General features: G+C 36.2%; 1 protein-coding gene and 1 long non-coding RNA gene across 3 annotated transcripts in view; one reads left to right on the forward strand and one right to left on the reverse strand.

The window, feature by feature from the left end:
* Positions 1 to 23,407, forward strand: part of MRTFB (myocardin related transcription factor B) — an 89,563-nt gene extending 66,156 nt beyond the window's left edge. For both annotated transcript variants that reach the window (XM_050905701.1, XM_050905702.1), the window contains 9 exons: positions 2,399 to 2,539; positions 4,039 to 4,286; positions 5,873 to 6,026; positions 8,237 to 9,262; positions 10,655 to 10,810; positions 13,789 to 13,947; positions 14,253 to 14,390; positions 15,852 to 15,912; positions 17,912 to 23,407. In XM_050905701.1, the coding sequence (XP_050761658.1) occupies positions 2,399 to 2,539; positions 4,039 to 4,286; positions 5,873 to 6,026; positions 8,237 to 9,262; positions 10,655 to 10,810; positions 13,789 to 13,947; positions 14,253 to 14,390; positions 15,852 to 15,912; positions 17,912 to 18,450 (2,622 nt within the window). In that variant the 3' untranslated portion in view covers positions 18,451 to 23,407. The remainder of the gene's footprint in view (positions 1 to 2,398; positions 2,540 to 4,038; positions 4,287 to 5,872; positions 6,027 to 8,236; positions 9,263 to 10,654; positions 10,811 to 13,788; positions 13,948 to 14,252; positions 14,391 to 15,851; positions 15,913 to 17,911) is intronic.
* Positions 1,843 to 26,564, reverse strand: LOC127022225 (uncharacterized). Its single transcript, XR_007767321.1, has 3 exons — positions 26,484 to 26,564; positions 3,721 to 3,792; positions 1,843 to 1,994 (listed from the first exon to the last, which is right to left on the reverse strand). It is a non-coding gene; the product is annotated as an uncharacterized LOC127022225 (long non-coding RNA).
* Between the last annotated feature and the right edge of the window lie 124 nt (positions 26,565 to 26,688).

Genomic DNA, 26,688 nt, shown 5'->3' on the forward strand with positions numbered 1-26,688 from the left:
GGAGAAGATGGAGATTCGCAGAGATAAGACAGAAACAGGGAAGTATTGGGTTGAAAGGAGTTGGTAATAGTGCTCTGCAGGAGTTGATTTGGGGACATTCTGGTTTCATGTTACCATTAACAACCTTGACATAAGAATGGGTCACATAACAAAAGTTGGAAGGCATAGTCAGCACAGAGTTGGATTGTTGTTACGCAGAAAGAACTGGTTGATTTGGCTTTTAGGAGAGAAAAGGAATTCCAATAGAATTGAATAGTTCTTAAAAAGAAAAATACACAACACCTCTCCTTCCCATGAAAAAGAAATGTGGAAACCTGGGGACTCTGACGCAAGAGAAAACTGAGGAGGAAGACAGTGGGGTGCAGTGGTCAGCAGTGAAGTGACTGTGAGCTACTGTGCACTTCCTCTGTAAAACTGCACGTATGTCAGAAGAGACGATTCCAGTACAAGTGCTAATGCCACTGTAAGGATCTAGTGAGACCCCATATGGAATATCCTATACGTTTCCAGTTACTTATATCCAAGAAAGACTAAGGAAAACTAACACAAACAGCAAAGGATGATCAGAGAATGAACAATCTCTTTTATGAGAAAAGAATAAAAATTCATTTGTGTAGCTAGAAAAACAAGGGCTGAGATCTGTTTATGTACACAGTCTATATCCCATCAGAGGGATATTCACTACAGAAGGAAATAGGTTTTAAATCAGAAAACAATTTCAGCACAGAAAAAATTGATGTGACAAAGTTAAGCTCAGTGAAGTTTGCTTATTATGTAGGAGAACTTTTGGGAATTTTCTGGTAGGCGTAGTGGTGCCAGGAAAAGAATAATAATAAAAAAGTCCTAAGCCTATATGGAATTTCGTAAGTTTATAGAAGAAATTACACACATGATGTTTGTAACAGCAAGGGAACAAACTCAGTAAAGTTCAGGCTACTGGATTGTGCTGGCAGTCCAATACAGAAGAAACGCACCTCCTGGCACAGTCAGATGTATGGTTGCCATGAAGATACAATAGGAAGCTGTCTCTTCAAAATACATCTGCTGTGCTGCTGTGTGATCATTCTGAAACAAGGAGTTTGTTTTCCTGTGTTGATGTTTGACCTTCATGAAAGAGAGGCTTTTCTGACAGTACTAGTTTGGGAGGTAAGATTCTCCTTGTGTACACAAGATTCTGACTTCACAGACAGAAAATAGCAAAGGCCTCAGTTCTGTAGTAATAAAGCAGTGTAACTTCAGTAGGCTGCTTCAGTATACGTGTAGTGTGCCTAGGGTCAAATTTTAACGTTGCTTCAAGCAGAGTAGTAACAAGTGGTGGTATCTGTGCTAACAATTGCTAACAATGCATTCCATTCTTCCTTTAATTATTTTTAACCCTTATCTCTTGTATTTATAATTAATAAAATTTTGTTTGAACTATTTTTCTGTACTTAGTTGCATATAAAAGTATAGAAATTAGTTGTAGTCTTAAAATCTGTAATTCTTTAGTTCTAGAAGCCTTCATATATGAAACTTGGTAACGCTAACAAGAAAAGAAATTTATTTGACATTACCTTTTCCTGTAATTCTGACTGACTACCTTGAAGATTTCTTTTTTTATCCTTGTGCCAGGAGCAAAAGTACTTTAACGACAGCTGTCAGTTCTAGAAGAATTTTGCAATTATAAAGTTAAGAACTGGCATAAATTAGTTAATCTGATTCTGGGCTACCAACCAGAGACAAATACATGTTAGGAGCAGTTTAAGTAAAATGTTCCTGACTTGAATGGGTGAGGTTACTTCTGAAGGTCCTTCCAGCTCTTTTTTTATGAGTTTGTAAGAAAGACAGAAAGAAAATGTTTTCATAATATTTCTTTATTTGTTTTCATGTATGTTAAAAGGAGAAAAGAATTCTGCAAATTAAAACAACAGTGTAAAGGTTATGAAAACAAAGCCCTTCCTGAGGGCTTTTTTTGTATGTTGTTATAAATCCTTTTTGGTTATCATTCTTTTTACCTGCAGAAAAAAACAACAATAATAATTACGAAAAATGTTAATGTTGGAAAAATATTTATTATGATATACTACAAAAATTGATATTACAATCAATTACTGTTTTACTTTGGTGAAACTAGAAGTAAATCCTGTATTAGGAAAAACAGATTTTTGGAAACATTTAGTTTAACAGTAGTTAAAATGCAAACTAAGAAGTCAAGGTAAGAAACCAGTTTATCTTACTTGCTATATTTGAAGTGTGCCACAATGTACACGAAAGACTCCTGTTTTTGCCATTCCTCCTAAAAATATTTTGTGAATTTCACATGATAGTAAATTGTCTTAACCTTTTCACATTTTTTCAATTATTCAGATGGTGGATGTTTTTAATGTTTCTCTTTTTCCTTATATTTTTTTAATACTAGTATCCACCTTTAACCTCTCCAGTTCCTGAATTTCTCAAAACTCCCTCTACAATTGAACAGCACGTTACACGTTCCACTGCTACAACCACCCTGACCACAAATACTGTATCTGCAGCAAAGCCTGGGCCAACGTTAGTAAAGGTAGGTATCTGTAATAATGGCATCTGAGGACTATGTTCTTAATCTATGTCCTTTTCCAGTGCTGTATTTAATGAAAAAATACACGAGTAACGTTATAGTGCCTATAACTAACAACAACTTTTATTAGCGTGCAGGAGAACATACTGGGTTGTTGACGGAAAGCTTTTGTCTGCTAAGAGCAACCATTAACACTTGTAGGGACTGGCTCATTATTTCAAGAGGTCCTTACAGTACAGTTGACAAAAGTTTTCAAGCAGAATTACGCATGACATTGCTATGGAAGTTTTTAAGAAATAAGGACAATAGATTTTTGCAATATTGAGTTTCTGCTTTCTATTGGTGAAATTAATCTTTTCTAATCTAGTTTTGTATGGAGAATAATTGAATAGGAACAGAGGCAACCGCATTCATAGTCTACCTATAACCAAACTGGTGAACAGCACTGCTCCTCTTCTGCAACTATTTTCTTAGTTGATTTACTGTATAAGCAGAACACACTGTGTGAGAGAAGTTACTGTATCCTTGTATTTGAATATCAGAAGAACATACTCAGTTCTCTCTTCTGCACTGACTTAGCCAGCAGCATGGAAAACTTTCAAATACAATTAGAGAGAGGGTTGGGTTAGAAGATGTCTATAATATTTCATTTCGGCAACTTTGCCAAAGGTCTTCAGCTGTGTAATGATTACATGTATGTAGACTTCTGCCTAACTACATGAAATTAATTCTCGGCTAAATTTACAAGGATGACCTCTAATAGTCAATTTCTAGTATAAATTTGGCTATATCCAGTGAAATCACTGGACTTGTACCAGCTTACTTAATGCAGGACCTTAATGACAAATTCAGATATCCCCCAAAACAGGCTGTGTAATAGATGTGCATGGATCAACACAGGATTTCTGCTTTGATACCTTCTGTATGACTAGGTAACTGCCTTTAACTTTTCACTCAAAATAATTTCAAAGAGCTTGTAAAGGAAGAGAGTTTTACCAGATGTGCAGGTATTGTTAATAAGGATACTGCTGAAAGTTTCACAAGAGTAATCCTGTAATTTATAGGACTGTCTGTCCATGCTTTTAATCTAGACCTGTAAGTACTTCTGACCTGCAAGTGTTTACAGACAGACTTTAAGATACTAGCTTTTACTTGTACAAAGTGCTAAGTGGCTTTGAACTTACCTGTTTAAGAAGAATGCCTCTTTGCAATGACAGGTCATGACTAGCAGAATCTCTTAGCTTCATTTGTGCCATCTATTAAAAAAACATTCACAAACTGTGATTTGATGACCCCTTCTTGTGCACAGTATAAGCCAGCTGGAGTACATTAACTTTTCAAGGATGGTAAGTGATCCTTTTGGGCAGGTTTGCAGGGATAATTGTATTCAGCAACTCTTTGCAGTAAATGCGCTCCTGTATGCTTTATCTTGGTACCTTGCATAACTGCTTGTAAATGAGATGTCTGTTATAGTTGTTTCAATCTTTTCGATCCATAAACAGCAAAGCCACCCAAAGAACCCAAATGATAAGCATCGGAGCAAGAAATGTAAAGAACCTAAGCCAAGGGTGAAAAAATTGAAGTATCATCAATATATTCCACCTGATCAGAAAGGTGAGAAAAATGAGCCACAGATGGACTCCAACTATGCTCGTCTGCTACAACAGCAGCAACTGTTTTTGCAGCTGCAGATCCTGAGCCAACAGCAACAACACTACAACTACCAGACAATTCTACCTGCACCGCTGAAGTATGTGAAGCATTGTTTGTGTCCTTTAAAGAAAAGATATATACATCAGTCATAGACTTCGCGCTTTAGAAGTAAATGTGTTTTTGCAAACGTTAAGAGACAGTCGGAACCCAAGAAAACTTAAATGGCAGTGTGCATCACTGTGGGTATTATTTGCCTCATTTAACAAGGTGATGAGGTGGTTCTCTTGTTAAAATACTCCTGAAGTCTGATAAGCCTTTAAGTGGTCCTGGTTATTTCTGTGTGACATGGAAACAGAACCTCCTACCTGTCAGATGCATTTTTTCCGACCAGATGCATATTTGAAACTCAAAAGCATTTATGCAAAAGCAAGAAAGTTTTGACACCATTTTCACTCAAATATGACATAGGTAGGCAGAGCAGAAGAGAAGCTTACAGATGATGGCTTTTACAAAGATACGTACTATTGTTGTGTTTTGTTGTCTTTTTACATCAGTTTCACAGACCACATTTTTGCATTTTACAAATAAGAAGAAACAGTCATTTTAAATTAGGTAAACTTTGTATATTGTTTATAGCCTCATCTCTAATGCTTATATGAGGTCCTCATCAGTGTTGATCTTTAGGACTTTTAACAGTGAAAGGTATACTTTCTGATTTATAGGTAGAAGCAGTCAGAAAAATAAATCTTCAAAGAGTTGCCAGCACCCTGTAGCAGAATGAGAAGCTGACTACCTGCAGGGTTTCATTCTCACCATCTAAGACAAATCTTTTCCTAGAAGTGCTTACAGTGTAACATGCACAGTCACAGAACCCTAAATTCAAATGACTTTCAACTGTATTTTTTAAAATGAGTTTTCACTGAGTTATTTTTCATCAGCAAGTGAGGCTAGAAAAGTTAAAGATACCATCTGTGGTTATATTTATAATTACCATGCATCCTAACATTTGGACTAGAGCTGTTTCTGCCTGCTTACCCACGCTTCTTATGTTCCATTTACTGACATTTCAGAGGCGTTTCTTCATAAATCCGTTGAACGAAATAAAAGAGCTGACTTATGGTACCTAGTGTAAATGACGGCATTTTTAAATTTTTTACAATTATTTTGAGATCCTTGTATGAGATTCTTCTTATGAGTACCACGATAAAAATGCGTTATCTTCAGAGTAAGCTGCCTTCACATCAGTCCTCACTATATATGAACATTGGACATGTATGTAGGGTTGATACATAGAGTTCAATATTGTGGGGTTTTTTTATTGATGTCAAACAAAAAAGTAACTAGTTGCCCTAGCTGATGATTAATTTGTATAAACTGATTCTGCAGTCCATAGTATCCTTCAGGGATGCCATGACAATAATAAAAACTATGAAGCATAAATTAGTACGCTTAACTGAAGAGAAAATAAACCATCAAGATACTACTCTCTGTTATGTCGTCTTCTCTGTGCTGTTTTACTAAAAATATTTAATGGTAATGTTTTATGTTAAATATGTATTTGTAAAAAATATTAACTTGTTCATTAACTTGATAGATACTAGATTCAGAATCACAGCTTCTTGATTGAAAACGTAATGTATTTAGCATTGACATTATTGTCCCCCTCTTTCTTATCACTTGAAGGCCACTGAATGACAAACAGAGTAACAACGGGAATACACCACTGAATACTTTGAACAACAGTACACCAACATCAGCTGCCAGCTCACCAAGACAGAACAGTAATATTCCTAGCCGGAAACCAGGACCTCTACCTTCAAGCTTGGATGACCTGAAGGTAAAAAAATAGGAGGGATTTGTCCATTCCTGTGCATCACTATAGGTCATAACTTGCAAACTGTTACTGTCAAGAATAAGCCTGGATATTATTTACCAATGAAAACTGTACTTTTCTCTTAACTGTTTAGAATAAGGTTGTCAAAGTTGACTTAAATATTTGTTTTGATTTAGCCTCCTCACATGTGTATGTTCTAGAAATGACATTTCTTTCCCAAAGAATTAGAAGAGGAATTTCAGACAGATTGTATAGGTACATAATTTGATACCTCGGGTAAACTATGAGGTGCGCTTCATGTGAAGTTTTAGCCCAGGCAGATTTAAACACTGGAACAGTAATTTCCTCATGACAATTTTAGTGTATCAATGAAGAGGTTTAGTTAAGCAGTATAAATTAAAAGATGCCCTAATAATAACATATTCAGAGAGGTCACTGCTATAAAGCCAACACAGAAATAACACTATTAAAAGAGAATAGAAAATAAGAGATCTTCTTACCAGAGTTCAACACATCATCTGAAAATGAACACTAAATTTCATAAAAGCTTCTTGAAATTATTTATAACCGTGTAAATTGTTTAAACTGTAATATGAAGGCATTGCATAGGATTGTCTTCCTTCAGAAATACATTAACAGGAATTAATACTGTGAGGGACCTAATGAAAATCAATCTGAAGCAGCTTGTGGGGGTTTAGATTCAGATCCTTTCAATAGCAACTACACGAATGTGCCAAACCTGAGGGGAGGAGTAAGGACATCTAGTGGGCAGTTTATTCATTTCTCCCTTCCTTTACCAAGGTGTTGGGTTTCTGAGGGATGGGAGTGAGTATTTTTTTAGACTTGAAGGGATAAAAAAAGAGGTTTAAGAAGATCAGATTCTCAAGACAGTAATGTATTGTTGTCAGTTAAAGCCAATCTTTTAATATGAAACAAGTCTATAAGATGCAATTCAAACAACAGTGTTTGAAATAAGCTTTTCAAACTTTAAGTTATTAACTGTTAACTTTTTAAGATATTTAAGTTAATATCTGAATTTGCGCTTTGCAGTGATTAAAGCTGTTCACTTATCCATTTCTGCATAATTTATTGGTATTCCTGTAAATGTGGTAACAGTAACATAAGCCATACTTGCAGACCTGCTGGTGGTGGTTTTAACACTGAATCATCTAAATCAGTTCTGATTAAGAATTCAGAAATGCATTGCTGGAGAACAGAAAAATTGGAATGCACTCTCAAGCAAGTGTAGAGGATACCAGACTGGGGGAAACAGCTGATAATCATTGTGAGGTAGACAGTTATTTAACATAAAATTGCTGTGGTTCTTAGAGATGTTAAATGGATTGCTGTGACTTTTCATCATTTCCAAATCATGAAGACCTATAATTTAAAATTCTAGACTGCCAAAGTACTGAAATATTACTGAGGTCACTACCTTTTATTCTTTTAGAGGTGGTTCTAACGTACATATAGCCCAAACGCTCTACAGTTAGATGTGGTGTATGTATATCATAAACAGAAGCCATTCATTGTGGCTGTTCTTTTTTAAGTGATGTGTTGAAGCACAGAATTAATTTACACTCAACACATTTGCACTTCACTTTGTAAGCTTATTGGAAAATTGAGAACATTTTTCTATCAGAAATTAGATTAATTTTGACTTCTTATACTTTTTATGTTTGTAAAAGAAACCCAGATGGCACATAGCTGTAACTGTTCAGTTGCTAATTAGAGAGAGCGCCTTTTGTGTTTGATGGGTCTATTGAATCATCCAACTGACCTGATAAAATTTCTGAGAAATAGTTCTGTCTGTCTTGATGGTGTAACAAAGGGGTTCAGCATGCTAGTGTTCAGTGCTTTCATCTGCACTGCTGCCATCATCTACAGGTTTGCTTCAGAAGTTTTTAGCCCAGAATTGGAGATGTACGTTCATTTTCCCATTTTGAATATTTATGAAAAATCAGCATAACTTTGCTACTATTCATTGTACAACAACTGAACACTGCTAAGGTTTTGGCCACTTAAACAGTGAAGGTAAGTAGCAGGTCATGGAAATATGCTCACAGATCATGCACGCTGTCAGAACCCAGAGGTGTAATAACTAGTGAATATGCTGAAAAATTATTTTTCTTATTAAGATGTAATAAGGTAGAATGTACACAAATAAGTTTTAATATTTTATTTTCTTACTGTCGTGCTTTATTCTATTTCAGGTAGCAGAGCTTAAAATGGAGTTGAAATTGAGGGGATTACCAGTGTCTGGAACAAAAACAGATCTTATTGAGCGTCTGAAACCCTATCAAGATGTTAATAACAATGGGGTTGCTACTAGTAGCTCTGTTACAGTAACCACTTCTACTGCGGCCACAGGTAACACTGGGGAAGTGACTGTGGCATTTCCTGTTGCAACACTAAACAAACCAGTGGCTAATACGATATCCAGCTTTCCTCCAGAAAAAACATCTACCGGACCTGGCTGCAAAGCAGTAAATACTGAAAACATTAGCTCTCCTTTGCCTATATCTCCCTCTCCTTCAGAACAATCTAGTTTAAGCACAGATGATACTAGTATGGCAGATACTTTCACAGAAATGATGACCATGATGTCACCATCCCAGTTCTTAAGTACTTCACCACTAAAAGCAAATATGAGTGATGATAATCAGAATCGCAGTAGTGGAAGCATCTCGACCATGGAGTTTGATGTAGCGGAAAAGGACCGCAAGCTTCAAGAAAAAGAAAAGCAGATTGAAGAGCTCAAAAGGAAACTGGAACAAGAGCAAAAACTTGTGGAAGTACTGAAAATGCAACTTGAAGTTGAAAAACGGGGACAACAGCAACAGTCTCAGACTTCTGGTAACTCAGCTGCTTTGGAACAGAAGCAATTCAGTGCTGCTGTCAAAGATGAAAATGCTCTTACTGACTGCTCGAGTACAAGTCAGTCTGTACCTGTAGCTAGTCATTCTTTAGGGCAGTCGGTATATACTAGTGGCCAGAATCCAGTTGCCAAAAAGGCAGTTGTTATCAAGCAGGAGATACCTGTGGCCAAAGCTGAACCTCAGAATGCCATTTCTCAATTTTATGTTAATCCACAGAGGCAGCCGCAAAGTGCAGTTGTTGCCCAACCTCAAGCTTTATTAACTACCCAAGGAACTGCACAGCTTCTCCTTCCGCTATCTATCCAGGGACCGAATTCTACCACTGCAGTGCAGCTACCAGTTGGAAATATAAAGTTGCAGGTAAGGGTGTTTTTATTTTTCATCATGTAAACTGCATGGCACTATTTGCATAATTTAGTATAAATAGGTAAAAGATCAACTTAAAAATCAGGCTTAGCCTGTTTCTGCTTTAGGGAAAAGAGTAGAAAAACTTAAGAGCCAATCTCTTTATAACTTCTTCTAGTACTTGCTTTCTTTGCGACTTCTGTTCCCAGATACTCTTTCCTGAAAAGTAATTGTCTTAACATGTACTGCCTCCACGCACAGTTGGTTTTGATTTATATCAGCATATACCACCGTTTTGTTAACTCCAAATTGTAATAGAGAGCCACAAACGCAGTACTTTGAGGTACACCTGTTCGCAAAACAAGAGTTTGAACTTCCCTGTGTGGTGATGGCTCATTATATTTAAAAATGTGAATGCTAGGTTGTACAACTCCAGTGGAGTTATAAAAAGAAACCATGGTTACACAAATATTATTTCTAGGCTGATTATAGGTAGTATCACAGTGAATAAATACAGCATAAGCCCAAGATAGGTTATAAATGAAAAGGTATAAGAGTAATCTGACCAAGCTGAAACAGTTTAACCTGTTGGTCTAAGGTAGAATTAAGCATGTACTTCCCAGTGGCATTACTGGGACATAGCTAGACAAAATCCCCTGCCACTCACATGGTTATTGTGCCAGCAAAGTACTCTTTCAGCTCCAGCATGTACTTGGCTGTTGTGGCACGCTGTGGCCTAGGCTTTGGTGCTAGCATGTGCGCCATCATGTTTAGCAATACTTATGAGGGCTGTAAAATTCTGACGGGGATAGGCCCCACAGTCTGCAGTGCAAGAGCTATTCCTGGTAGCTACGCACCCAGACAGATCTTTGTTTAAATTGTTCTAAAATCTGCTAGAATTCTGTAACAACCTTAAGCAGCTTGTTCTGGTATTTCACTTCACTGACATTGCAGAAAGTTTTCTTAACTACCAGCTAAAATTGTCTTTCCTGAGGTTAGACACACTTCTTGCCTTTCAGTGGCCGTTAAAAACTACTATGATCCTCTTAAAAACAACCTTTTTCTTGCATCATCAGTTTTGTCTTTCTGGTTACTCAAACCCAGTTCTTATAGTCCTGTCTTACTGGGTATGCTCTCTCTATCTCTTATTATTTTCATTGCTCTCCACTGGACCCTCTCCAGTTTGTCTTCATCTTTCTTAAACTCTGTTGGCAAAATAAACACCACCTTCTAGCTGGGAACTCACCAGTACCAAGAGTAAAAATTTTGTCTCCTATACACAGTTCACGCTCATCCTTCCCAGAATACATGCTATTGCTATTCTGCATAATCTATGCAATAGACTCTTACACGATGTAATTTACTGTGAGATACAAATAATGCAAATATTTTATCTTCATCCTTTAGGCTCAATCACAAGCTGGAATACAGACCCCATCACAAATACCTGCTCCTATTTCTTCCTCTGGCCTGGTCCAGACAGCACCTCAGATGCATACTCCACAATCAAAACAAAATACCATCACGCAGCATGCACTTGGTCAGACTCAACAAATCAGAAAGGTTTGTGGATAGCAATAAGCATTAAGATAAATAGTTGTGTAATCTAATTCTAGGCAGTGCTTTTAGAATCTTTTGTGTGTCATCTGCGTCATATGTAAACGATCAAGTCACCTAACATCTCTGTACCATGTTTTTCTGTGTGATACAGTGGGCTTGTAACTCCTCCTCTTTCCAAAATTTTGGAAATAAAAGTCCATGCAGGACTTTATTTTTTTCAGTTGCAAATAAATACATAAGGCTAAAGACTTTTTGTCTTAATGGTACTCTTATGGCACCACTCTTACTATGTTCTTCCTCATGCTTGGTGCAAGTGGTATGCCAGGTGTGCCAGTCAGTTTCTCCTATTTGCCACTGGCTCAAAATGGAAGATTCTTGTAGGTAGTTCTTAAAGAGAAAGCTTTTACTTATGGCTTCAGAGATTTATTCTTTTATAGGAGTTCCTTTTAGTTCTCCTGCTTTCTTTGTTGATTTCATCCTTGCTTACGAAGAAAGCTATGGACTCAGATACTGAGGATAGCAATTCCAGTGAGTCAAAACCCCACCATACCTATGATGTATCTCTTCCTGAGGAATGCAGGGAATGATTCAGAGAGAGATCCTTCTCTTCCTCTCTACCCAAAACAATCAGCTCTGAAATTTGCCATTCCAAAACAGATGTTCATCAGCACTGGATGCACTGCTGTGAGTGCCAATCTAGTCATGTTCATATGGTAACTGATATCAACCCATCAGCATGAGTCATCACAAAAGAAAAGGCTTTCTCCTCCTTTGAGCCTCTTCCAGGCTGACCTCTACTATTAGGAACTCAGAGATTGTTTTTGAACCTTTATTGCTTCCTTATCAGTGCTGTCGACTCTAAGGCTCCTATTACTTAGGACAACAAGGTTTTTCAGCCTGCCCCAAGGAAAGGATAAGTCAGAAACAACTGAAATTTCAAGATGAAGAGGATAATTTCTATGGTATGTTATGTAGCTGTTACAAAGTATCTCAGCCTTCAAAGTTTATATTTCAGTTTACAAAAGTGCATCATAAAACCCATGTTCTGATGTGATTTGGGGCTTCTACCTGTGCAGTGTCCTCTAATCTGCTTCTGCTAAGGCTCTTGTTCCAGATAAGAACTTATCTTACAAGATGTATGATTATGCCCTGCCATTCTTTAGACAGCTGGCTAATAAAGGGGAACACAACTAAACGACCGTCATCACTCTTCAGACTGCTTGTTCAATCTGTTTAACTTCATGGGCATTGAGGTTATCCGACAGAAGTCAAAACTGACATATATCCAAAAAGCAGATTTCATCCAGGTTCTCTGGGATTTGGTGAGGGGCTAACCTTACCTTGTTAATTTGACAGGTTCCATGCAGAAATTTTCAGTCATCCTGAGGCATGTACTTGTGCCAGAGACGAGCAGTTTGCCTCCTTTGCTGTGTAGAAGTTCCTTGAAATGATTGCAGGATATAACCAAGAATTGTGCCCTCTGGTCTTTCCCCCTATTCAGATCAGTTGTCATGGAGACCACATAGTACCCAGCAGACTTTAGCCTGCATCTGGCAATCCTGGAGCTGAACAGCCTGCCTATCCTAGCTGTTTTTCTCACACATCTACTGCCGTCTTTTACATAGGAAACCAGGCAGCGTAATTGCACTGGTTTTTACATCAGAGTGTAAAATACTGATGTGATACAATAGATCAGGACAGTCTTCATGCACTGAGCATTAGATCTACCTGTCTGCTGTTTGCATTTCATGAGGCTTGGATATTTCAGCAGGCAGACTGAGCTAATGAACTGTGAGTGAGTAATGCTACTTATTAATTTAACACTTTTTAGTGAAGTTGGTCTTCCTAATAGTGATCACCTCCATAAATAGTTGTTTTCCAGAACCGGTTTCCCTTGAATCCATCTAGGCTTTCTCAGGTAGCTCAGATTTTTATACAAACCAGCTGATTATTCAATTTATTTTCTCCTACACACTTGAGGTGTCTCTTCACATTCTAGCTACCACATGGCCATTGTTCTTCAATTCATTCAGTAATAAGGAGACATCTCCACAGCTATTCACCTCAGTGGTAGAGAGCTGGAAAGTACAACAGTTTTCACACAGATGATGCAGGTGGCTAACAAAAACTGTATTAAACCCTCTCACAGCACACTTAATTTGGTATTCAGACTGTACTCCACAAAGCTTATCCTGGCTTTATCTCCATCCCCGATCTAAGATTTGTCACACCTTTGTCACAAAGGTATCTGGGAACGATACTGAATTTAAAAGAACAGTCTTATGCACTCATACATTCATAGCTCCTCTTTCTCTCCCTTTAACTTAAAAATATGAGAAGTACGATACTGCTTGGAATCATTTGCAATGAGTGTATGGGCTATCAGTTGAAGAAATAAAAAGTTTATATATCAGTAACCAAATTTACAGTTGATACCCCAGTTCATCAGTTACACCTTTTGCCTCTCCCTCACTACTCATAGATATCTGTAGTTAAAAGAAATTAGAATTATATGGCACAAACCAAACCATTCTGTCTTAAAACAGGCAGCATAGGACAAGTGTGGATACATATACTAGTTTGTATCAGGCCAGAAATAAGTTCATTTTGTTGACTGTCCACTAGGTGGGGAAATCATGCATACTGTATTAAACTGTTCCATACTCTTCTGAATGTATTTCAGAAAAATTATATTACACTTTCCTCATGCTTCCTGAAAAATCACAGGAAAATATTTTTAGTTATCAGTGATGAATGAAAGCATGTCACAGCACAAAGTTTCTTTCAAAGAGTAACTGTTCTAGATTTACAAATTATTCCACTGGAGGGAAAAAAACAGTACAAATAATGTTCCCTTAATTGGAAATTTAAGCAAGTATTTAAAAAAAAAAAGTCTTAACTTTTATTAATGTCATTTACCCAATGTTACTACTTTTTTAAAAAAACCACAATCTTAAGACTGATATATTAATCCTTTACAGGTTTTTCAACCTACCACATCAAATACAGTACTTTCCTATCAGACTGCACCAGTTACAACACCTTCACAGTCTTTTATTAATAAAACATCAAACTCTAACATTCACACTGGTGGTAATCAGGTCCCCTCTGTGCAGAATGGACCTGCTACTCCTAATAAGGTAAGGTTAGCCCAACAATATTCCATAAAGTTCAGTTTTATATTATTATTCTTAAATAATATGTGACTATGTACATACTGCAGTTCACTCAAGGAGGAAGAATGTTTTGTAGATTTTAATAATGCATATATGTGTGTGTATGTGAGAAAGAGAGAAAGAAACTATTATTTTATCCCTCTGATTACCTATGCTATTATTTGTAAATATGTAGATTGGTACGACAAAATAGGATAATCTATAGAACTTGATACATCTTGAATTCACTACAACGTATTGTTTAGTCATTATTTTGTTATCTCATGCAGCCTGGCTCTCCATCTCAAGCCCAGCCTTACATTGTTCAACAGTCCCTCTTCAACAACACAGTATCCAAGACAAAAGATCCTCCTCGTTATGAAGAGGCCATAAAACAGACCCGCAATATTCAGACATCGCACCGTGAGGTAGTTATTTTCTCCTGTTTAGTCTATTAAAAACTTTTTTTTTTCTTTAGAATTATCAAAGCCATTGTTTATTTTAGTTTTTTGTTTGGTGTCAAGATTTTCTAACATACCCTGTTAATATTTTCATAACTGTGTTTAACTACAGGACTCCTGTTTCATGATTCTTATTATTAAAGCAACAGACATGTAAATAAGTCTTACAGTATCCAGTTGGTGATATATATAATTGTGATAATGCTGCTATTGCTACTTAACAATAACTAGCCTTCAACTGACTTGTTTCAAGGATGTATGATACCCAAACTTCAGACGTAAAAGAGAGAAAATATATTCATATTTTCCAAAGTGAGTAGACTTGAGGAGAATGTGTGTGAGTGTGTTTATACACACTTAGGCAAACATATATATATATACATGAGCATAGGTGCTTGCTTGAAAAGAGTCTGTATTTAGTGAGCTTGATGAAAAATGCTACAGAGTGCTTTGTCAGTTTGCCATGATACCCTTCATGTTGGAGGGAAGTTGCAAATGAAACTAATGAGCATCCCTAACCCCATCCATTTCAGAACTATACCAAAAGATAAAACCTTGTAGCAGCTTAGTATTGGTTGTTGGTTTTGTGGTGGCAGACACTCAGGCAGAAGCATGGGTATCTAATGCCATTTCATATGTTCTTGGAACATGTGAGACATCCTCACAGGGAAGGCACACAGGTCGTCTTATGTGACTCTGTCACTAGCAGTTAGTGAAGTGCCTCCCCACTGGCCTCTTTTCAGGAGCTCGATCTCCTGATGACAAATTACTTCCCATCTCCGGAGTATAACCAGAGTTTTAAAACACTGTTTTAGTTTTGGGACCATCATAAGAGTCTCCACTTTTCCTAGACGGTTTTTGAAAGAATGGGTTTGTGGGGATTTTGTTACCTTTTGCTTAAGGTTCAGATATTCAGGAGATGACTGTTTAAAACAGATAAACAGTTGATGAAAGTTTCCCCCCTTTAAAAAAGAAAAGAACATGAATCTACAAATTGAAGAAAACCAACATACCTAACAAAATGCATCTTACATGATGGCTATTCACAGGATATCTCTGAGAGAAAGCAGTTCAGGGTGCACCCCCCAAAGTCCTGCAGTTATTCCAGATACTTACCCTGGTACAAAACAGAGTTAGTAATTCTCCTTCTTCTCCCTAGTTTTCCACACCTCTCTTCTAGGTTGCCTTCATGAAATCTTTGTCTTGCTTTTCAGATTTTTCCCCTATTCCTTTGTACTGAAACCGACCACAGGGATTACAAGTGTCTCTCCAAACTATTTCTCTGTTTTCTAGATTGACAGTTTCATACGAAGAATTTTAGTCTTGATCATAGGTTAGTACTTATGTACTATTGAGAGAAGCTAGGATCAATCAGCTTAGGAAAAAATACTACATGAAAAAGAATAACCTTTTTCTCACGCACTACAGATTTCCAGTGCGCACAGTCAGCAGATGGATGATCTTTTTGATATTCTCATCAAGAGTGGAGGTAAGCTAATTGACATCTGTGTGATGTAGAGATTTAAAACCTGATAATAAAAACTCAGTGCTATAATCAAAGAAATGAAAGGAAAGAATTCTTCCAGGGAGAGGAGGTAGAAGCTATCCAGCCTGGATGAAACTAGTATTTCTGAAAGTTTGCAATAATTATCTATTAAAGAGAACATTTACCAAAACACATACAGTCAACCTGCTGTGGAACTTCTCTGCTTGTAAATTAGCCCAGGCAGATCTTCGCAATAATCCACACAGCATTCAAACGATTAAAATAACACCTTAGGTTAGCACAGACGTCTTTTATCAAAATCGGAAATGTTGAGCAAGTCCATATAATGTATATTGAAATTATACAAAAAATAAAGTAAGAGTGAAAGCATGTTGATACTAAAATTCCATTTAATATAAACATATGTTATCAACTCTAAACATCAAAGATACATACTTTTTCCAGTAATGTATGAACTACATAGAGACATAAATGAATAACAACTTTCTATGTCAGTTAAAATAAGGAAGCTATCAGAAAGGAACTGAAATAACTAAAGTAATATACAAAGTAGCTTTGTAGTAAAAGGAGGTGGCTTTCAGGCATAATTTGGCTTTGTAGACTCAGAAGCCATTACAATACTGGGAAATGTTCTGGTGCCAAGCAATTCAATTAACTTAATGTTTTGTACTACTGTTATATAAGGATCTTGACAGCAGTGAACGCCAGGACAGAAGTGACTGATTGTAGGCTATTAGAAGATTTTAGCCATATTGTAAACATCGAAGTATTTTCTCTTTTTCAAAGCAAATTCCAAAGTCAGCTTAAGAAAATGGAGTAGACAGTGACAGACTGAGATAAGTGACCTGTGCAGTGAACAATTCAAGCTAAATTAAAAAAAATGCTTTCAGTGCTTTTATTAAAATATTGCATGGGTAGTTCGAAGAAGTTCTACCTCTGGAACAGAGGATGTAGGAACCATTGGTGTGCTTACTTAAATACTTGCTTCAGGTGTTACGTAACTAAACCTATTTGATCTTAAAAGTAACAACTGCTCCATATTTGCAAGGTTGCAATAAAAAAAGCAAACGTTTCCTGATCGTCTTTATGAAAAATGAAGTAAAGCATTCAGGGCTCTTGCACTTCCGTAAGCAAGTTCTACACTGAAAAATGTTTAGTTTATTGATGTACTTCAAGAGAGTGAGAGGGTCTGTTTAGTAATGCTTTGCTTTTACTAAGCAATCATTTTAATAGATGCTCTTACAGGTTTTAAGGATGTGGTTTTTGCTTGGAAAACTGATGCAAAATATATTGTCAGGTATATTTTTGCTGGCAGAAACATCACCTGTGCTAGAGGATTTATTTGCATATCCTGGTCTGTCTGATCTTATTTTTGGACTCCATTCGCATAAAAGAATTAACTGGAACTTACTTTGCTTTATTTCCTTTTATTGTTACTGCCACTATCTTACATGGAACTTCTGGACAGAAGAGTAGTTTTAGATTCTAGAATCAGGAATAAACGCATCCTAATCACATCAGTTGATCTCTTAGACTCTAATTCATCAAGGTGGACACAGTACTAAACAGGGATGGAACTGAAAATTGGTTCAGGTACTCTTCTCTAAATGAGGAAATGTGTTGGTTCCATAATTATTCTAATTAGTCAGAAGAACTATAAACATGGAGGTGGTAAAGCTAACATCTACAAAATTGTTCCTTTTTTCATCAATATAAATATTCTAACTGGCTGAAGTATTACTGAAAGCAGAACTCTGGAACTTGTTTTAAAATACTTTGTTGTTCATAGAGTACCTGACATAGTCTGATGTATGTAGTGTTAGTATTATCAGAACAGCAAAATGACTCTTACTCCATTGAGTTCACTGTGGATGCATCCCACAGTGGGCAAAAAAAGGGTGGGAGTTGTAAGCCTGAGGATATATGTCACTATCTTTTCTGAATTCAGCAGTGTTTTGTTTTGTTTTGTTTTTTATTACAGAGATTTCCCTTCCAATAAAGGAGGAACCATCTCCCATTTCTAAAATGAGGCCAGTGACAGCCAACATCACTACAATGCCAGTGAATACAGTGATATCCCGCCCACCACCACAAATTCAAATGGCCCCTCCTCCTGTGTCCTTAGAACCAACAACCAGCTTGTCTATAAGTTTGGAAAACCAACTTGAAGCCCTCTTGGATGGAACTTTACCGTCAGGTAATGAAATTCCTCAACTGACAAGCAGTAATGAGGACAGAGAGTCATTTTCTTTAATTGAAGACCTCCAGAATGATCTGCTTAATCAATCCAGCATTTTAGATCACTCTCATTCACCCATGGAAACATCTGACCCACAGTTTACCACTAATAATTCTTGTCTGTCTCTTGACCTTCCTGATACAAATTTGGACAATATGGAATGGCTAGACATTACAATGCCCAGCTCCTCATCTGGACTCACTCCTCTCAGTTCTACTTCCCCCAGCGTGTTTTCCACTGACTTTCTAGATCCACAAGATCTGCAGTTGCACTGGGATTAAGCTATAGTCAATGAGAACATGACCTGCAAGTCGCTTTACAGCAGAGGTCCATTATTATACCATTCTGATTGCAGTTAAGATAAATTAAGACAGTAATGTTTGGAAGAACAAATGCTTGAAGCTAATTCCTTATTGATTTTCAGGTTTACAACAGTGAATTACTTTATGCTCCTGTCAGTAATGCAGATCAGGGCCCTCTGAATGCTGTATTTCACAAGTCAAGAAAGGATGATTGTACTTACTGATTAAAAGTACCCCAAGGTAAATGCATCACAAATATTTAAGAAAGAAGTTATGTCTCTGACTTTGTAATGCTTAAATGAGCAACACAACATGGCTAAACTTAGAGAAGAAAAAGTAAGATTTCAACTGTCTCTATTGACACAGTGAGCAAATGTTTGGGGGAGGGTGAGGTATCACTGCACTTCATTGTTCCTGTGGATCGCCTGAGCCAGGTTCAAAATGAATTGTGAGGGCAAAGGCAAGTAGAAGCACTGGCTGGTTCAGTGAAATTTCATATATCTAGTCTCTTAATTTGTTCAAGTTGTTTTTATATTTTGGTTTTGTGGTTTTTAAACCTCTTCCCCCATTCTTTAATCATGAGGGAAGAATTTAACTGCATCCAAAGGGATATTAAGTGTAACTGCAAGAAATCCACTGTAGCTACGCCAGGTAATACTGAGAACACTGAATTTTCTATAGCAATGCTCTGGATTTAATAGCTAGGTTTTAATGTGTATATCAGACAGTTATTTGTATACTCTTTTAACTTTGTATAGCTTATTGTTGTGAAGAGAGGGGAACAGTGGTCTTCAAACAAGAGATTACTATAATGGAAATAAAAAATATCCTAATTTACTTTGTGTTTGAGGACATTTGTTAGACCATTGAATCTAGTATCTCAGCATATTAGAACAGTTTGAGGAAGTAGAAAAGTTTAATTAATGCTGTTGTGCACTATGATCCTGCAACCATATCTGCAAGAATAGTCCCAATGCCCTCAAGAAAAGATGTTTGTAGGATCAGACCGAGTTGCAGGGGACAGTACTGACAGGACAACCATCATTTCTTAATGAATACTTTATCTATTGAACAGCTTTGTCTACCACTACATAACATCAGGGAAGCAAAACAGAGAAGCTGCTCAGTGAGAATCCTAAATAGCAGTACCAGGACGTACTATTTTGTCATAGGAAGGCGTATATCCTACCTGAAACAGAAAATAGCAAAAATTAAGCTCTTACAGCACATGAAAATATTGGTTTTTTAAAGCCCTTAGTTGTTTTTTTCAGAGTCTATTATGAAAGCAGTTGGAAAAACAAACAAAAAAATGCAAATAGAAGTAAAATACTTGGAAATTCTATGGTTGTCTCTCAGGTAATAGCTGTTAAATGGAGCCATAGGTGACGCAGGCTGATAATCAAACATAAAATTGGAATTATTTCCTATTATGGAATTCCTAAATTAAGATAAAAGGAAACAGTCCCCTATTTACTGAACAATGGAAGTATGATATGTTTTCTAGTCTGAAAACTGATCTCATTGCAGAATTCCTTCCTCACCACCAACCTTCAAAAATAAAGTTTTGTAGGAACTAATGAAAAAATGCCCTGAAGCTTTTGCTTACTTCTTAGAGTGATGACATGTATCAAAGAGTATCAAAGAAATAATGAAAACAGAAAGTAGCTGTTAACTATTTAGCAACCTGTATCACAGTTAAAAAAAACACAACACAATCATGTTAACATCAAACAAAATACTTTTGTCAGAAAATGTTGTGGAATTAACTGCAAATTTATGTCTCCAGATATACAATGCAGTCTGGTTTACTAATATTACAGAATTCCATTGGCTTCAGATAAAATAGTGGATTATATCATCGATTCAGGGTTTAAACTGGCATGATATGTTTGCATCGTATCAGTTACCAGCACTTTAAATCATTATATATCTTCAATAGTTTTACAGGCCAGGATTTACTTTCGTCTGAAACTAAGTACAGAAAAACAATCTATGGAGATTTTCACAAGAAAAGATGAAGTTGAAAGATGTATTTCCTTATTCCTTCTTGCTGTGCCTACAATACTTGAGTACAATATTACACAGGAACTGTCTGCCTTATATTTTGATGGTACAGGACTCTTCAATAACATTGAACAGATACATTCAACTTTTTGCATTCCTTTTCATCATATTATCTTGGGAGCTAATACTCTGAGATACTCAGTGCCCTCAGCTGTTACGAGAATAAGAATTAAGGACTCTTGGTCTGATAGGAACAACTTTGAATGAAATTTAGTGTTCTGCAGTACTGTCAGTTTATGATGTGTGGTACACCAGACATCATACCACACAATGTGTGGTACACCAGACATCATACCACATATGTGTGGTTAGAGTTACCCCTTTTTGACCCTGCCTTCTGATTAAATAAGAGGCAAGTAAATTAATTTTTAGAGGACAAATTAACCTAGAGCAACTGTATGGTCATTTTTGATGTGCATGTAAATAGAGCTTAAAACCGGCAAAGTCATCTTGCTACAAAACTATCCTTATTGGCAGTGTAGAATGTTAACTAATCCATAGGAATCTATGTGCAGAAATAAACCCAAACAGTTGAGATGTGTTGTTATCAGTACAGTATAGCTTTCTACTCTAAAAGTCTATTTGAAAAAAAAAAAATTATTAAAAAATTAAGGGATCATTTTAGTTTTTGAAGTACAAATATTCTAGTGTAGGGAATGTGTGATTACTTTTTTGTACATTTCAGAATTGTGTATTAAACCTTACATATAATGGTTTGCTTTAGACTTTGTTCTGAAATGTGATATATTTGCCATAGTTATATATGCCTGTTATGGCAGAAATAGGTTTTGCTTAGACTTTTGTGTGTGCATGCTTTACATGACAATTTTTGTAACACAAATACAATACATCTTAGAAATTTAATCATGACTGTGCAGTTTGACTGTACAGAACTGAATATTTCTCATTAAGAGAACAGTTGCAAAGGAATGCACTGGCACTAAATTTGCCATTTAATGGCTGCAGTATACTAACAGAAGACATCCTATCAAATGTGTTGTCAGTAGATCCTTCGAAGTAATTAAGAATACCATTTTATCAGTGTGAAAATCAAAATTTGGTGTTTACACTTCTAGACATGGAGAGAGCTCAGATGTATGTTTAACAAGGCTAATGTTAAGCAAGAGGAGTCACATCCTGTGTTTAATACAGAAATGGTATTTGTTATGTACTTCTAGCGCCGTTCAGCATTAGTTAAGGCAAGTAAGTTTACAGGCAAAATTTTGTTTAACATTATAAATAGTTAAGAAATCATTGTCATAAACTTAACAGTTCTCTCCAAGAATAAAATTAATTTATGGCAGTTGTTCTCTACAGAAATTTAGAGTCTCATCCAGCAATGTGGGCTTGCAGAATCAGACCTTTAAAAAGCTGAGGCCACAGGTTTTAGAAATAATCACTACCTAATACTGAAATTTCTTTCCAAGGTATTTCTAAATTCACCAACAGGAGTTACGTTCAAGGAAGCAGGTGATCAAAATAGAAGTTTCAATATTAAACTTTTATGTTACCTAATCACAAACATTCAGATGCCTGAAAAGCATAGGCACCATAATTGGAAACCAAGCACAAGCTGCTGAACTGTTTTCAAGGCAGAGAAAATGCAATCACAGAATACATTTAACTGGAAGGGCATTATGTAATCAAAACACAGTAAAGCTCACTGATGTAAACAATTATTATTTGGATGGCATCTTCAGTGTATTATAAACTTAAAGCAAATTCTATTAAAACTGGAAAAAAATTTCTTCCACTTATCTCTAGTGAATGTTCTGTTAAAACGCTTTATATTGTGGTCTGTTAAATCGCCTTTTGATGACTTCTAGACCATACTACACATGGGGTTTTTGTGTGAGATAGGTGGAATGGAGCTGCATATAGTATGTACACGGCCAATAAAGAGCATCCATTAAAACCTGAAGTAATCTCAAATATTCCTGTTATACCAGTTTGCTAGGAATAAATACAAAGTGCAAAAAAGAGACACCTACATCATTCTGTAGTGTCCAATACTGAATATAAAGACTTTTTAAGTTAAAAGTGCATAAATGTATTTGTAGAAATCTAGCCAAAAAAGCCATTCTAGCTATGAGAGCAAATTCTCAATAAAAAGCAGGGAATGGTTAATAACTATATATTCACACTATTTTTATAAAAAATACAGCTCAGATATTCAAAAGACAGCCTAAAATAAATTGTAAGAATATAAAAATTTAAATAGGAACCAAAGCATTGCCATTTATATTGCCAAAGGAGGCACTTTGTATTTTGAAGCATAGGAAATTAAATCCCCCAAATCCGTACTTTTTTAAAATTAAGTATGTAGATATTTTCAAAGCTGTTTTTGATGTTTAACAGTACAGATTTGTTTTTGTTGTTTGAGAAATTTGTATTAAGTAATAGCACAGGCTTTTTTCCAGATAGGATTTTTCTTCACAGTACTGCTTGCAGTAGAAATAACGCTAACCCTAGTAGGTGTTTCTCTTCTTATTTTCATAGTCATAATTATGTCTTAGCATCTCATTTTGTGAAAAGAAGATGATAGACACCTGTCTCTAGGGCCCTCTTCATTTAAGCACTACTTTACTAAATGCAAATTATGGCAATCAGGGCGTCAGTTTATGTATTGCCTTTCTATAAGAAACCATGATGCCTTTGTATTTGCTTTTTGCACCCCTAAAATCAATTCCATATGTTTGAATGCCATATGTTTTGCACATTGTACTGTATATATGTAATGCATACTGTATTTTTATATGTGTACTACATTTATCAAAACTTTTGTACATAGTGGCAATATTGTAGCTACTGAGGAAATGTTTGATATTTCAGCATTTTTGCTAAGTGTCTCAAATAAAAAAGGAAAACTGTGTTCATTTGTCCATGCTTACTACTTAAAAGTGAAAAATACCGTTGGTAATAATCAACAAAAATTCTGACTCTTATGAGTCAGAAACATTTGGTCTATCTTTTAAGTACCTTTCTCACAAAACGGAGTAAGAATGAAATCTGCACTTCGACAAACTCCAAAGGAATGATGGTTTGTCTTCAAAATCAGAGCCAAAATCTGTAGAGATATCCTGGCCTCTCAAAGTTTAGGTTTGAACTTTTTTTTTTTTAAGCAATACTATTATATTAATTCCTTTTCTGGTTTTTATTCTTTTCTCAAGAAAAGGTAGGGTAAGAACCCAGACTTTTCAGTACTTTTGTCATTTAAAAAAAAGTAAAATCCTAATGTATGCACAAGTGTAACTATCTTACATAACACACAGGTAAAATATACATGTGATACTCTTCAATATATTTTAAATGAAGTGGCTTCATAAAAGTTAAAACAATTGTAATTAATGACCTTTTTATATAGCTCATAAGCCATACAGTCCTTATTTTGTAATTTGTCACCACATTTTCATGATGTGCAGCTGCTGGGGTTTACCCCCCCCCCCCATCTACTAACTAAACTAGTTCATTGAAAAATGACTCTTTCTTTGGCTCAGCCCAATCTTAAAAACCTAAGCTTCCAGGAATACCTATCCTGCCATAGTACTTTTTAGAAGGTATGAACAGTTTGGAAGGGAGTGCTTTTCCTAGGCTACCCAGAGAGTAACCATGTGTTAACTGCACAAACCTAAGAAGCTCTGACAGTGTACTAACAACTGCAGAGACGTATTAAGTAATTTTGGACATTTCCTGTTCTTTTTCACAAGAGCAAAACACCTTATTTAAAAAGTCGTCTAAAGTCTAGCACAGAAGAGGACTTTAAAGTTACATAATGCATGCATTGACCATGTATGACTGTGTAGGGGTACTAAAGTGATCACTGAACAAGCACTAGTTTAAACCCATCCCCCTCAAAAAGAAAAATTAATCAAAACTCAAGATGCTGTGGTAAGACTTGGGAAAATATAGTATGATTCTAGTACATATTTTTGTCAACCACAGAGAGCAAGTCTCTAGCAAAATTCTCTTAGGGATAATCTCTTGGATTAGTCCACACTGTTGGCTGGTGGAGGGGAACAAGCTGTAACACCGAAGTCATGTTTAAAAGCAACAGCAAGGGAGATAGAGGGCTCTAATATTGTTCTGACAGTGCCAGGGTGAAAAAGGAAGAAGGAAAAACCTAGAGTTTCTTCCTCACTCCAAGTGTGATTTTTTCAGGGAGGGAAAAAGGGCAACTCAAAATACAGAATAAACGAGGCATTCCAGAGAGGTGCATATTCCTGTTGTGAACCTCTCATGTCACTGCCCTGGAGCAAACTGGTGGAACGGTTCCACTGAGCTGCTCAGATCAGGCCACACAGATACATCTCTTTCTTACAAAGCTGTGCCTGTGTGATCAGGCAAGCTTCTGAATATTCCCCAGATAGTTTAACCTCATTTGTGAGTCAAATGCAACATTTTGTTCACTTATGCAAATGAACCTGTAAGGCCTCTCAGAGTGAAGTCAAAACCCATTAAAATACCATTGCAGATTACTGGGTGTATTGCACCTTGCAATGCAGACTTCTGCTCCTAATTGAGTTACATTGTCACAGATACAGAAATAATCCCCACCTAAGTTTATATGGGCGTTCTTATCAGCTACAAAATACTGCAATTCTTTTTTATAATTTACAGTACTAGTCTTGAATTTAACAAGAAAGGAAATAGTGTTTGCATCACATTTTTCTGAATAGGAGCTACCCGTAATTCTCTAACAATAAAACAGAATTTGTAAAAAAACCAAGTAAGTACAAAGAATAAGGCTATTCTGTGAGAAATTAAGGGATATTTCAGAACTATAATAAGGCAAAGAAAGGATCAGAAAATTATTTCTGATGTAGAAAAGATTTCATTCATGATTTTCCTGAACTCTTCCAAGGTTTTCAAGATGTGCTGGATTATGGGATTTCGTATTTGCATTTTGTATTCTGCTCAGCTTGTGTTCTAGAACACCTCTATGCATTCCTTCAAATGAGCTATGAGCTGTTCAATACGCACAAGCTTCTTTTCATGATGAAGCTGCTTCATTTAAATATTTACTATTATACTTCCTCTCGTGGAGGCAGTCCCCATACTAGATCACCCACCCTTTCCTTATTAATGTCTGTTCTACACTGATGACATCAGAACTCAGCCAAATATTACAAAACCCATAAAGTAGTAAGTAGTACCCATAAAACTGAACAAATTAAAACTTACTAATATGCCCTGTAAATTTCATAAAATACCTTTTCTTTATGAACTTTAACCATTCTAAAAGTTTGTAGGCTATATATGCCACAAACTTACCTTCAGATATCACACACGAAACACAAATATTGCAAAACAAGTGCAGCACTTTTTGACTATGCGTTTGTGCATTACAGAATTTATAGTTAGAATATATCAGAGATAAAGCATTTGTTTTGGTGCCAACTGGCAATTTGGGGTTTTGATTATTTTACAAAGACCAAGAAATATAAACACATAACCCTCCCTCCCAAACTGTGTTCATATTAGTATTATGATGTAAACACCAAGACAAGAAGGACTCGTGAAGCTTGAGATTATGCTGAATGAACTTCTTCCACAAGCTAAACCCTGGTTTTCAATAAAACCTGAATATATTAAACCATGTTCTACAAATGGCCATCATCACATTTGTCTTTACTCTGTACAATATTAAATGCTATATACTCCTACCTATTAGCTTGTTGTGTATTATACAGATGTTGCTAGACAGACATATTTCTTAGAATATTTGTACTGTCTCAACTCAGAGATGTTTCTTTAATAGCAAAGAAGTCACACACATTTCCCCACACCCCATACTATAGCTTACAACCCCACCCAGACCTTCCTAAAAGAGAATCAAAGTAACAAATTAGAGGAGCATCTAAGACACAACACCTAGGGTTTTTTCTTCCTTTAGGTGTAAATTTATAGAGTAACTCTTAAGAAATACTTCCTTTCACATAAAAAATTACCTGAAGTTGAGTCTCCAGTCTTCTCTGCAGACCAAGGACTGCGGGGCCACTCTACCGTAACACTGCATCATTCTTGAATCCCTCCAGACAACGGCTGTTGATTAGAAGTTAAAATAGTGAACAGAAACATTCTTTCATAAAGCTAGGACAAAGCCTAAGCTCAAGTGATTGACAACTGAGGAGCCTTCCCGCTACCCCACAGCAA

Source organism: Gymnogyps californianus, chromosome 15 (genome assembly GCF_018139145.2).
Source record: "Gymnogyps californianus isolate 813 chromosome 15, ASM1813914v2, whole genome shotgun sequence".
Taxonomy (NCBI): Eukaryota; Metazoa; Chordata; class Aves; order Accipitriformes; family Cathartidae; genus Gymnogyps; species Gymnogyps californianus.